Source organism: Leptonychotes weddellii, chromosome 2 (genome assembly GCF_054177405.1).
Source record: "Leptonychotes weddellii isolate Sample4059 chromosome 2, ASM5417740v2, whole genome shotgun sequence".
Taxonomy (NCBI): Eukaryota; Metazoa; Chordata; class Mammalia; order Carnivora; family Phocidae; genus Leptonychotes; species Leptonychotes weddellii.
This window is the reverse complement of record NC_138370.1, coordinates 62,550,225-62,564,544: the sequence shown is the minus strand read 5'-3', so window position 1 is coordinate 62,564,544 and position 14,320 is coordinate 62,550,225. Positions and strand designations below refer to the sequence as shown.

At 47.4% G+C, this 14,320-nt stretch overlaps 1 protein-coding gene across 1 annotated transcript in view; it reads left to right on the top strand.

Moving 5' to 3' along the window:
• Positions 1-628: 628 nt before the first annotated feature.
• LOC145720376 (toll-like receptor 2) overlaps positions 629-14,320 on the top strand; it is a 27,738-nt gene continuing 14,046 nt past the window's right edge. Inside the window, 2 exon segments of the mRNA XM_081813109.1 lie at positions 629-767; positions 1,122-1,198. Coding sequence (XP_081669235.1) covers positions 629-767; positions 1,122-1,198 — 216 coding nt within the window.

Sequence of the window (14,320 nt, the reverse complement as noted above, 5' to 3'; positions counted from 1 at the left end):
ATTGCTGAACACCGTTGATGTTAAACCAACAGGATACAGACTTGGGGATGGTTTCTTTAGTTCTCTCCTAACTGGAGAAATGTTGGTGTCAAAAACCCCAGGGAGGGCAACAGGGCGTGGGTCTCCTTCTGGGGAAAAGACCTGCGGTGCCAGTCGTGGTCTGACTTGGGGCCCTGCCGTTTGGGCTAATCCTTGGGAGTTGCTCAAAATCCAGCGCTGAGTCCCTGTGGTACCCAGCACTCACCCCTCCAGGCTTCCATATACCGGGGAGCTCAGGCCCCCCCTTAGCTAATGGGGATCATGGGCCTGCCCAGGAGCCTAAGCTGGCTCCGAAACACGGTGTGTGCCCCCTACCTTGATTTTATTTCAGAAAAACATAAATGTTAGTCATGGGCACAAATGCATGTCAACTACTGAATAGCTGTTCAAACAAACAAACCGTTTGCCATAGTAACTCGAATGCCCCAAACCTTGGGAGCCATGAAAGGGGTCATTGCTGGATTAATTCGAAGCCGAACCTTGAATAACAGGTTGTAGTTACACGGCGGTAAAATGCTGGCTTCCTGATGGGAAGTGAAAGTCTAATCAAGTTCTGCGGCGGGCTGAGAGGAAGGCGGGAGCGGTGTCCATGGCCACGGTTTCTCACGCTGGCTGCGCCCAGGGGGACGCTGGGAACGGCGCTGGGGCGTCGCTGGAGCTGTCGAGTGGAGGCCGCCTGCAGGGGCTGCGGAAGCTGGCCGCCCGCAGGAGGCAGGCCACAGGCGGGGGTGGGAAGAACAACGGCTAGGCCGCTGTGGGGGCAGGAAAGGGACTTGAGGGGCAGGTGGAGAAATGTTTCCGAGAAAACTGGCTGTCAGGATGGGCCAGAGTGAGCCTGGCAGCGTGGAAGGTGGCCATACATGACAGCCAAGACCAGATGTCTGTGCTCCGACCCAACCAGAAACTTTGCTTTGGAAATGACGAGGGATAATGCCCTCAGCACCCACTGTCCTCTCTGCTCTCCTCACTGGCTTATCACCTTCACCCCTGTATCTGCAGTGGCTTACATAAGACTGACTTTTAAATTCATCATTTCCCTGCTTTTTAAGCAGAAATACTGTTATTGTTTGTTCTTTCTGTAGAAAATATGAATAACCGAAAGGAAAGAAAAGAAAATCATTATAATCCTACCACCCATCAAGAAGCACTTAACATTTTGGTATGTTTCCTTCCAAACTGTGTGTGTGTGCACGTGTGTGTGTGTATGCTCACGTGTGTGTATGCGCGTGTATGTGTTTGCGTGCGTCTGTGTGTGTGTGTGTATGCGCGTGTGTGTCTGTGTGTTTTAAAAAATGGGATATATACACTATTCTGTTTTTCTCGCTTCATATTCTGTGAAAAGCTAGACTTATTTCTGAGTGCCTATTAGACATCGTGCTGGCATTTTACGCTCCTCGTGTCAACACCAGGCCCACCACTTCCAGTCTGTCGCTAAACCAAACCTCTCCCTCTGTTTGTTCATTGAGGAACTTATTCATTCAACATCTGAGCCCACGGTAGGGGCCTACGCACTCGATAGTTCAAGATAAGTCAGCCCAGCGTCTCTCTCTTTTCCTAGCCCCTCACAATTAGTTGCAGCATCACTCATTTATTCAACAAATTTTTATTTCATTGGTCCTGGCATGCTCCGTAGGTAGCCTGTGACCTCATGCTCTGCTCACTCAATAAAATCGAGCATCTCTCGGGCGCCTGGGTGGCTCAGTTGGTTAAGCGACTGCCTTCGGCTCAGGTCATGATCCTGGAGTCCCGGGATCGAGTCCCGCATCGGGCTCCCTGCTCGGCGGGGAGTCTGCTTCTCCCTCTCCCGCTCCCCCTTCTTGTGCTCTCTCACTCTCAAATAAATAAATAAAATCTTTAAAAAAAAAAAATCGAGCATCTCTCATGTGCCAGATTATGTGTTTTGCTCTGGCATACCAAAGTGAACAAGATAGGCATGGTCCCTTCTGCCATGGTGCGAACACTCCAGAGGAGGAAATAAACAATATATCTGCATATTAATTATTTATTTATCGGTGCATAACAAATCACCCCAGAATTCAGTGATTTCAAATGACAACATTTATTACCACACAGTTTCTGTGGCTTAGCTTGGGACTTCTGCCTCGGGGTTTCTCACGAGGCCGCCATCAGGGTGTTGACTGGGACTGCAGTCCCGTTAAGGCTCCACTGAGGGAGAACTTACTTCCAAGCTCATTGGTGTGCTATCTTGCTGGTTGTTGGCTACAGGCTGCCTCAGTGTTTGGCCACATCCACCTGTCCATTCCGACAGCTTCATCAGAGCAAGCAAGGAGAGAGAGAGAGAGCGGGAGAGGGAGAGAAATTACGCTCTTTTAGAACATAAGCTCAGAAGTGACATCCCATCGCTTTGCCATATTCCATTTGGTAGAAGTAAGTCCCTAGGTCCTGCCCACACTCAGGGGGAGGGATGAATATCAGCAAATGGGGATCTGGGAAAGCCATTTTAGAAGGCTGCCACCCTTGGTCATAAATAAACGAGGCAATTCCAGATCGTGTTCAGCACTAGGAAGGAAATCAGATGGGGACAAGACAAAGAGCCCCCTGGAGCATTGGGAGAGGTCCTCCTGAGTGAGGGGTCAGGAAGACCTTGGGAAGAGGTAACAGGTAGGCAGAGACCTGAATGACAAGAAAGAGCCCATCTGAGAATATGCCTTCCGGACAGAGGGAACAGGAAGTGCGAAAGCGGAGACCAGTGACATGGAGCAAAGGGAGGTGAGAACTTTATAACAAACCCATGAGGCAAATATTATCTGCATTTTAAAATAATGAGTAACTCCTCTAAGATCACGCAGCTTGGAAGTCAAATAGCACACACATGGTGCTAACTAAAATCCATGTTTTTGCCACACCAGTTCCTTGCAGTTCACTGCAGAATTCACTAGAAGGGATGATGGCGGGTGATCAGCCAACCCAGTGGCCCAGGACATAAAGCCAAAACAGTCCTGTGGCAACTGGGATAGTTGGGCATTATAAAGGGAAAACATGGCCAGCAAGCTCTTTAATGTGGCATGAAACCCAGGTGAGCCAACAGCCTTGAGTCAGCTGGGTAAGACTCGGCTGTGTCTTTTGTAGCTAAGAGCATAAACTGAGTCATAACCCCACCTTGTTGCTAAAATCAGATGTTTATATACTGCTGCTTTGTTTCCTTTTGTTCTTCTCCAGTCATTCCTGTGAGAGAAGCTGGCCTAACACACAGGGGCAATCAGGGAATCTTCGAGCTGGGAGAGGCCTAGGCTGGTTCATGCCAGTCTTCAGCCGCTGAGCAGGACCTCGGGCGCAGGGCAAGGCTCCTTGCTCCCTTAGACATCTTTCCCACTGGGCATCTGCTTTGGGCATAGCTACTGATAACTTGTATCCCTTCCTGAACTACACCTCTCTCCCTCCCCCACCAAAATGCTCAGTCCAGTACTTGGCCCACGGAAGGCACTTAATGAAAGTTCAATGCCTGAATGACAGGACATCTACCTGTACACAGCAGAGTGGAAAGTGTCTGAGAAAGGCCACAGCAGCAGAAGACGGAAGCTGAACTGTAGCTATCTTTTTTTTAAGATTTATTTATTTATTTTTTTAAGATTTTATTTATTTCAGAGAGAGAGAGCATGCGCACGCGAACGAGAGAGCGTGTGCGTGTGGTCCAGGGGAGGGACAGAGGGTGAGAGAGGGAAGCAGATTCCCCACTGAGTGGGAAACCCGACGCTGGGCTTGATTCCACCACCCTGAGGTCATGACCTGAGCCAAACCAAGAGTTGGATGCTTAACTGACTGAGCCACACAGATGACCCATATTTATTTGAGAGAGAGAGTGTGTGAGAGTGGGGGGAGGGGCAAAGGGAGAGGGAGAGAGAGAAGCAGACTCTCAACTGAGTGGGGAGCCCGATGAGGGGCTCAACCCCACAACCCTGAGATCATGACCTGAGCCAAAATCAACAGTCGGACGCTCAACCGAGTCACCCAGGCGCCCCTGAGTTGTAGCTATGTCTTTGCTGTTCACGTTGCCATATCCTGGTGACCTGAACCAGGAAGTCAGTGACTCTAAGATATCCCCAGTGGGATCTGGCATCTCTCATCAAGGCAGTGGATCCTCCACTTCTCCATGAGATCTGACCCTCCAGACCAGCCCTCCTTTTTGAACCTCTCCTACTATAAATTCTCCCACTGGAAGTTCTCTTCTGCTCCCCATTACTCCTCGTTTCCTAACTCCTCTCCTGGCCTCGCTATTCCCCTGTGAGTGAATGACAAGACTGGGCCCTGGGCCTTCTCTCCCTCCCTAGAGAACTCCACACTCAGCTGCAGCCTTTACTCTGTGCTGATGACCCCTAAGGAGGTCTCAGATCAGACTGATTTCAGTTGGACACAGGGTAGATCCCACCCACTATCTCCCCTGTGGTGCACAGCACCTCTCTGTGATTCCTTGCCCCATCATCAGGTTTGGCCTAATGTCTTGTTTCGGCCATGGAAGGTGGGCAAAGGTGACAATGTGCCAATTTCCAAGAGAAGCTCTAATAGGCCCTGCATGGTCCCTCGTCTTTTACTCTTTCCTTCTGCTGCATAATAGCATGCTCAAATAGAGGCTTCTCTTTCAGTCTGGGATTCAGAAGGAGAAAACCAAATACCTACTCTCTCTGTTTTCTGCAGAATATCAGAAGTTGATGGGATCATAAAAAGCACGTCATTGAAAAGTATCCATTTGCAAGTGCGATCAGATCTCTAAGAATGACTGGAAAGGCGACTTCTGTCCAATAATTATTCAAAGTGAAATATAGAATTAATACATTCTGAAAGAAAAAATAAAATAGTGCAAAGATCCAATCTCAGAGGTACTTCTGGGAGAGCCAAGGTTTAAGAGAGCACGGTATGCTCCAGCTGACCAATGCTGGATTATAGGGTACAGGGGCTTTTTGTTTGAAAGATAAACTATCGAGATAGTGTTTTCTGAACAGAGCAACCAGGAGTGGTCCTTTCAGTATGCCCGACGATGTCACACTTCCACTCAGTACCTACTCATGGCTTCCCATGATGCTTAAGTCCATAGCACCCAAGACTGTACATGATCTGACTGCCCATCACCTCATCTCTCTCCTACCCTGTCTTTCTTACTTTATTCCAGCCATTTCTCAGATACACCGAGAATGCACCAGCCTCCACGACTTTGCACTGACTCTTCTCCACCTGAAACACTCATTCCCTGGATAGGCACGTGACACTCCTTCCCTCCCTTTAGGTGTCTATCCAAGTATCACCTTATTAGAGAGGTCTTTTCTGATCATGCCCACACAGAGATTGTACTTCCTTGCCCATTATTACTTTGGACAATGAATTTTCGCAACAATCACGTGTGTCACTCCTGGGTTAAAGCATTTAAGAGCCAATGTATAATACCGATGTTTATCCTCTGCTGTTTCAAGAGAGCAGACCACATGTTCCAGATGGTTTGATCACAGGAGGATGTAGCCTGAATTATCGAGTAACTGCCTAGAGCAAATTTCCCCGGAGACTTGCCGGGACCCACAGTGGAGTCCGTATGTTTGTTAGAGCAGCATAACCTGTGTGGACCGATATACATTCGCATATTCCATCAGCCCTTTCCCCTTTACTTTATTTTATTTATTTATAGGTAAATATATTTATAAATAAATAAAATATAAATATAAACAAATACATAAAATAAAGTACTTAAGCATTTAATATTACTCAACATATTGTATATTTACTTATTTGTTTGTAGAGGTCATCAGTGCTACTCACCAAGTATTTCCACGTCTCTGCCTTCTGGACGTGTGGTCAGATTGTGGTTGGGTGAGGCCATGTTCTAGAGTTTCCCTTATGCACAACGGCTGGTCCCTTGGACTCATCCTGGGTCCCAGAATGTGGCAGGTAGACCCTAAAGTGGTCCCCATGATCCCTAAATCCTGGTGCTTATGCTTTATATAATATCCTCCTGTCACGTGTAGGGGGACCCGTGACTTACTTGTAACCAATAGAATATGGTGAAGGTGATGGGATGTGACTCCCATAATTATGTTACTTTGTATAAGATTCCGTCTTTCTAGCAAACTCTCTCTTTGGCTGTCTTTGAAAAGGAAAGCTGTCATAAAGTAAGGGGTCATGTTGGAGAAGCCCAAGTGGCAAGAAACTGCAGGTGGCCTCGTCTAGGAGCCAACAATGACCCCAAGCAAGAAACTGAAACCTCAACCCAAAACTTGAGGAAATGAATTTGGCCAAAACCATGAGGGGAGCTTGGAAGTGAATTTCTTCCCAGCTTAGCCTGTGATGAGAGGCCCAGTCAGCACCTGGATTTCATCTGGGTGAGAGCCCGAGCAGAGGACCCAGTGAAGCTATTCCTGCCATGGTGGTCTCCCCCTCTACCTGAAAGAATTAAGCTTCACGAGGGCAGAGTTTAGTTTCGTTCACTTGTATTTCTTCAGCATCATTGCTTAGCACATAGTGGGCACTCAATAAATATTTACTGGATGAATGAAAAAATGAGAAAGAACTTTGTTTTGCTTAACTTAAAAGAGAGATAGTTGCCCATAATAAATGCATTACATAAAAGATGCACACATAGTAAATGCATTACATATACATATCACATGTATTGGAATGGCAATAGCAGTTAAACTTTGTCATAAGATTACTGTTGAATTCCAAGTCTCATTAGGCACCAAGCTGATAGGATTTGATCCATGGTAGAATTAACTTTATGCTAAAGCAAAAAATAGGATCATGTAAAATAAGTGTTTCTTAATCCATATCAATAAAACAAAATTTGCATTGGTCTTAATTGTGTCATGAGAAACTGGCTATCAGTATTTTCGCTGAACATGTCTGGAACGGTCTGACTTACAATTTGGGCTATATAATGTATGTGAAGTCACTTAGTGGAATCTGGTGGTTTTAAAGATGAACCTCAAAATGAAAGTCATGAGGATGGGCCTCAATTTGGCAAAGCGCCCTTTCTCACATAGGCAACTTCATAAACATACTATATTTATTATATAATGATAGTTAAAATTCTCCTGACTGATGAAGAGGCGGCCAGAAATCAAATAGGTGGATGTTTTGTGGTAAATGTCCTATTGTGAAGTGGCTTCCCTCTGTCAACTATCAAACTTCTGTGAGTCCTTTCAGTACAGCTTGTGGTAGAATAATGGTCCCCCAAAGATGTCCTCATCCTCATCCCTGGAACCTGTGAACACGGTATGCTACTGGGGCAAGAGGAATTAAGGTTGCTGGTAGAATTAAGGGTGCTAATCAGCTGGTTTTGAGATGGGGAGATTATTCTGGATTATCTGGGGAGGCCCAGTGTAGACACCAGTGTCCTTATAAGTAAGAGGAGAGCTGGAGTGACAAGAAGATGGAGGAAAGGGGCGCCTGGGTGGCTCGGTTGGTTAGGCGACTGCCTTCGGCTCAGGTCATGATCCCGGAGTCCCTGGATCGAGTCCCGCATCGGGCTCCCTGCTCGGCGGGGAGTCTGCTTCTCCCTCTGACCCTCCTCCCTCTCGTGCTCTCTGTCTCTCATTTTCTCTCTCTCTCAAATACATGAATAAAATCTTTGAAAAAAAAAAAAAAAAGAAGATGGAGGAGAGAGGCACAAGCCACGGAATGCGGGTGGCCTCTAGAAGGCAGAGAAGGCAAGGGAACAGATTTTCCCCTAGAGCCGCCAGCAAGGGTTGCAGCCCTCAGACTCCTTGTTTTTAGCACAAGGAAACCCATTTGGAGTGTCTGCCCTCCAGCACTCTGTAAGATAGAAAACCTATAGGAGAGTCTGGGTGGCTCAGTCGGTTAAGCGTCTGCCTTCGGCTCAGGTCATGATCCCAGGGTCCCGGGATCGAGCCCCGCATCGGGCTCCACATGGGGCTCCCTGCTCCACAGGAAGCCTGCTTCTCCCTCTCCCACTCCCCCTGCTTGTGTTCCTGCTCTCGCTGTGTCTCTCTCTCTGTCAAATAAATAAATAAAATCTTTTTTTTTTTTTTTAAAGAAAACCTGTGTTGTTTTAAGCCGCTGAGTTCGTGGCCATCCGTGAACTCAGCAACAGGAGATGAAGATAGCACTGTGAAGAACAACAAAGTACTGGAGATTTTCCTCTCAGTGCAAACTAGCCGGTCTCATTTCCATGGATGCTGGCAGAACACACGTGGCCACCGGGCCAGAGGCAAAGGGCTGCTTCTCCCTGACTGATGGCAGGGCAGCTGCTGGGGGGGCAGCTTTCTGCACAGTTCACCGAGCCCAGATACCCACAGGGCAACGTGAAGGCGGCCAGGTGACCTCTGCACACAGTGGCTTGTGTGATGGGCGAGGAAGCTTGCCACTAGGGAACTCAAATCATTCAAACTGGGCAGCAAGCACCCCTGCCCTGTGCTCCCAAGGGAGGTGCTCTGTCTTCCAAGCTGAAAAGTAGTAATAGTAATAAGCATGAGAACAGTGGTTTGAGTTCACAGACTACTTTTCACGTCTACCATCTAATTTAACCTTTTCTTTTTAAAGATTTTATTTACTTATTTGAGAGAGAGAGAGAGCACATGAGTAGTGGGTGGGGGGCAGAGAGAGGGAGAAGCAGACTCCACGCCGAGCAGGAAGCCCGATGTGGGGCTCGATCCCAGGACCCCGGGATCACGACCTGAGCCGAAGGCAGCCGCTTAACCCGCTGAGCCACCCAGGTGGCCCTCCCCTAATTTAAACTTTTAACAGCCCCTTAAAGAGGTAACATTCCCAAGAACCCGAGGCCCTGAAACACTGAATGACACACTCGGGGCCACCCACCCACCCCCATTTCCTGTGGCTTCCCCTTCTAATACTCTCAGTAAATAGATCCATTTGTGCAGCTCTTCACCCTTTGAGGGTATGAACGTCTTATAAAAGAGTAAATTGTTTTCATGCTGTCACCCTGGTGACCTGCAAATGGCGGATCCTAAATTCAGCCATAGGAAGAACACGGGCTGTGGAATTAGATGTCGGTGGTTCAAATCCTGACGATGCTTCTCTAATGTCTATGAGCCTCAGGCTGCCCATCTGCAAAATGGGGTCATAATTCTTTAATAGGGATGTTAAGAGACTTGTGCCTCCTGGGTCCTGTTGCTCAGGTTCAGGTTGTCCCTCTTGGAACTACTTGCTCGATTTGTCTCTTCCGCACGACTGTGAGCTTCTTGAGGGCAGGGACCACGTCTTCTGTGCTGGTCCCCCTAGAGCTAGCACTGTGCCTGACAAGAAGACATGCTGAATGAACATGTGGTGACTGAAAGAGTCCCCCGGGCACCCAGTAGGTGCTTGATAGTTGCCTCTTCCTACCCTCCCTCTGCAAACCCTGCCTGTCGCCAGGCAAGGGACAGTTTCCATCCTAAAGGAAGTCTGGGCTCTCCACAGTCACTTTCACTTCCTAAAACTGAAATTTCTGTGGCCCATATCATGCAAGAGCAAATAAGGCAACCTATTCTGTTCGCTCATTGGACAGCGGGGAGCCGAACAGAGTCACCCGGCCCGGTTCCTGGCATAGCTGGTGGGGACCCAGTTGTGCAAGTTTCTGAGGCTGGAAACAGAGCAACTCTTCTGGTGTTTCTGCGAGCACCAGGGAGAACTGTCCTGGCAGAGCTGTCCCTCATTCTTGGAAAAGAGAGCAATGGCCCTTTCCTTCCCAAAGCCAAGTCCCATGACTCTCTCCTGTGAGAGGGAGTAACGATAAGTCACCGCTGGGCCAGCAGACTAGGCCTGTAGCCCTCCCTGGACGAAGAGGCAAAATGCCTCCACAGTGAGGTTTCATGCAGTGGGTTCCTCCCCACCTCCTTTTTCTGTCCCCTCGTGTTTCCTGGACTCGAGTCTCTACTTTGGAGGGATTCCCCTTCTTCCCAAACACTTTCCTTTTTCTGTTCCAGCTGAGCCTGCCTGAGGCAATGCTGTCTGCCTCAAAACAGCACCTCTACTCAGTCCAGCAACACCCTTACTTTCTGAGGGAAACTGAGCTCATCCCGTTGTCAAGAAGGAGACAATAGTCACATCAAAGTCGAAAAGCCCAGTAATAATTACATTTCTTGGTGTGTGTGCCTTTTATCAAAGGCGCTTATTAATCCAAATGAATGCTGTTTACAGCACAATTTCCATAGAGAATTGTTGGCCAGTTTGTCCCTTCGGGGTCCCTCAGGAACAATTCTTGCTTGATAATGTCTGCCTTTTTGAGAGTAAAGTGATGGGGAGCATTAGTGATTTTACACTCAGTCTACACTGGACAAGGTGTCTTCTCACCTGCTGGGCTTTATGCTTCCGTGGGCCAGAGACTAGACAGGTTTGGGGCCTGATCATTTGAACAGTAGTCGTTTATCTGATAATTTCCCTCGCAATTCTCTTAAGATCAAAAACAAATGCTTTTTAGGAAAGAGTGGGGGGAAAAGATCTACCCAGAAGTCCACACCCATTCACGTCGTTTAATTTTCTCTCCAAATTTTTATTCTTTGTCAACACAGCTTTGAAGCTGTGTGATTTCATGTCTAAAAGTTCCTCAGTCAACTGACCTACAATCCCCCTTTCTCTTCTCATTCCCCCATCGTTACCTACTTTTGCCTAATGTTTGTGCCCTGATATTGACAGACAGCTGTGCTTCTCCCATTGATTTTCCATAAAAGAAACACATTTATTCATTTGGCTCCACTTACCAAACAACCCATGTCTCACATTTACGGATGCCGGCCCTGCGTGCGTCCTGCCTGGGGCCTTGCCTGATTTCCACGACTCTATGACATTCACTTGGCAGGGACAGGACTCGGGTGAGTTGGTGCAGTCAGCAACAGGGCTCACCGTCTCTGTTGGTAACCACTGCCCCACACTGCCTTCCTGTTCTATCTTCATGTTGTCAGAAATATTTTAAAATCACTCTGAAATATTTTTTCTCACAACAGACAAGAGCTATGGCATCCTAACTTTCCACTAGGCTCTCTGGACCGTTTGACAGATGAACAGTTAAGGTAGGACTCGACCCCACTGTACCCATAGCAGACTCACATTCCTGCGGTTTCCTCCTGACCTGGTGATGCCGTCACAAAGCCCAACAGGTTCTGGGGGTGTAGGGGTCGGAGCCCCTTGAATCAGGAAATCAAAGGTGACGGGAGCCAGAAGTGACTATAGGATATTCTTTTCTCCCAGGGCAGATGTCCTCATTATTTACATCCTGCTCTGTCAACAATTTGATTTGACTGGCCGAACCTAGAGCAAACTAGAGAGGATGAAGTTCCCGTAGTTTAAATCCTACGGCCTTTCCTAAAACGAACAGCTAACACTGAGTGTTTACCAGGTCCTGGGTGCTGGATGCTGGGTAAGCATCATCCCCCCAGTTAACACATGTGAAAACTGCTGGATCATAAAGCTAGCACGTGGAAGAGACACAGCACGGGCCCTCAACAGGCCCCGTCTCCATAATCCCATCATGCTGTGGAGGTGGGGGCGCAACGGGATGCGCAGAGCCCTGGAAATCAGTCCAGTCAGCTTTGGATGTGCGCTGCATGGGCCATAGTTGGTGGCTGCCCCGAGTCACTCCAGAGGCTGATTTATGGCAGCGACTCAGAGGGAGTCTTTTGGACCCGGCGTCGCATATTTTTAAGAACCTGTATATTTCGGTAGGAAAGGAAGTGAAAAGCTGCCATGATAATGATGGTCATAATAGCTGGTAATTATTCATCTCTTTCTGTAGGCCAAGCATTCTGTTAGCGCATTGGATACATGACCTCACTTAAACAGGACTGAAAATCAACTGGGATTTCAGTGTCCCGTACTCAAGCCATCATTCAATTATCGTTTAACTTTCTTCCGGGACTTACAAGGGTAATGACATCCTTGTAGGCAGCGTTTGTCCCGCTCGTGATTCTCCCGTGTGGCAATCATCCTTGAACTGTGCAGTGCATTTGGGCCACGTTTGTGTAAAGAAATCTTGCAACAAAATGGGCACACAGACACACATCCCATCAAAAATTCAGTTTTCTAGTATTTGAGCGTTGACTAACATTCTCACTGAATACGTGTAGCAAGATGATGAAGCAGGGGAAGCTGTCTATGGAGATCTAGTGAAATCATGTGGGCTCTGAAATCAGACAGATGGTGGTTCTAATCCCAATTGTGTTACTTAGCAGGTTCCTGGGCCCTTCTGAGCCTCCTTGAATTTAAAATGAGGGGATACCCGCCTCATAGACTCGCTATAGGTTTAAACGAACACACGCAGAACAATGAGCAGAGGTCTTGGCACAAGACAGAGTCTCAACAAGAGTAATTTCCTTCCCCTCCTCCATCCCCACTTTGGATTCGACTTGCCAAACTTGATAGTGTTCCCTGACTTCTGTACCCCAATTTATAGTTCCTTATTTCCTGATTATCTTGATTTGCTCATTTACTTATTCAAAAGTTTTTATCAAATGCCTATTATATGCAAGTTACTGGGTAACCATTGAGGATGCAATGAGGAACTAAATAAAAACAAATTCCTTTTCACATCCTGGTGAGAGAGTTAGACATTAATCATACAAGTGGGTGGGTAGTTAGAAAGGGAGATAAATGCTACGAAGGATAGGGACACATATCTAGCTTTAGAGTAGGGACACGAGGGTGAGTCGAGACCAGAAGTGAGAGTGTCTATGGCAGGTGGGGTTGGTGCTGGGAGAGTGGACAGTGATGGTGAAGGGCGTGTGGTAGAGGACAGCTTTCACAAAAGGGCTATGCAAGGGATGTGTGCAGGGTGGAAACTCTGTGTGTCTGAAAACCTGAAAGACCAATGTGGCTGGCACACCGATGGTGAGGGGGAGAAGAGACAGAGACCAGGAGTTTAAGCAGAAGTCATTCCACAGACCCCGCAGGGCCGTGCGGTCCACCTGGATTAGGATGTCCTCATCCCAAGGACAATCCAGAAGTCACAGAAGAATTTTCAATACGGGGGTAGTGTGAAATGATCAGATTTTGCGCTGCAGAAAGATCATTCTAGATCTGTACTGTCCAATAACGGTAGCTACTGGCTACTCATGGCTCTTGAACACTTGAAATGTTGTTGGTCTTAGTTGGGATTTACTGCAAATGTAAAATATGCACTGGGTTTCATAGACTTAGTATGAAAACAAGAATGTAAAATGTCTCATTCATTTTAACAGATTGATTCCATGTTGGAATGATAATATTTGGGGTGAAATAAAATGTAATTAAAATCAATTTTACCTGTTTCTTGTTACCTTTTGAAAATGGAGCTACTTGAAAATTTAAAATGACAAAACAGAGCTGCTAGATGCAGTGTGAACGAAGGGATACAGAGAAGGTGAAGTAGATCTGGAGGTTGTTTTAGAGTAAGGCAGCTGGGTCATGGTCATGGGAATAACAGGAGTTGGGTGGATTCGAGGTAAAATCGGTAGGACTAAGTCCTGTAGCAGGTGCATCTGGATGAATGCTGGGCACCACATGTTAACATAAAGACCGCCGGAAAAGGACCGGCCTCGACAAGAAATAATTATGAGCTGAGCTGTGGATATGTTGAGTGGATATGTTCTGAGACAGCCAAGTAGACAGATGTCTCACCTAGGCTTGGATGAGATGTCTGGGCAGGAGACTTAAATTTGAGAGGAACTGGCATGTGGATGGGCATGACTGAGGTTCCTTAGGAAGCAAGCAGCCAGTGAGGAGTGACCTGGGACCTAGATTTGGGATAGAGGGTAGGGAAGGATAAGTTTGAAAAGGAGAGTTGAAGGGGAAAACTAGGTGTGTGCGGTCCTGGAAACAAAGGGAGAGAATGTCTTAAGAAGGAAGGAGCGATCAGCAATGCTATCTGCTAGGACAGGTTAGGCAATGTGAAGAATAAAAAATATCGGGAGTTAGCAACATGGCGGCCATCGATGATCTTTGCAAGTGCTGTTTGAAATGATAGGGGCGGAAGCCAGGCTGCAGAGGAGCGCAGACTGGGCAAGAGGTGAAGAAATGGGGACAGTGAATATAAAGAGCTCTTTTCAGAATTTGGACTATGAAGGGGGAGAGAGGGAGAGAGACAGAGAGAAGCTTGAGGGAGATGAGTTTTTGTTTGTTTTTTAAATAACCAGAAGAGACTTGAACAGGTGTAAATATTGGTAGGAGTGGTCTGGTTGGGGTGGAGTGGCAGAAAGTACAAGAGAGAGAGGACACAGGGAGGGACAATGTTCCCTACTGGACCGGGCTGGGGGTAGGGTAGAGGTGGGGGGGTGGACCGACCACACTGGGACGAGGGATCCCCCTTCTACTGTGGCAGGAGGGAGGAGGATGGGTGTGGATGGAGGTTCAG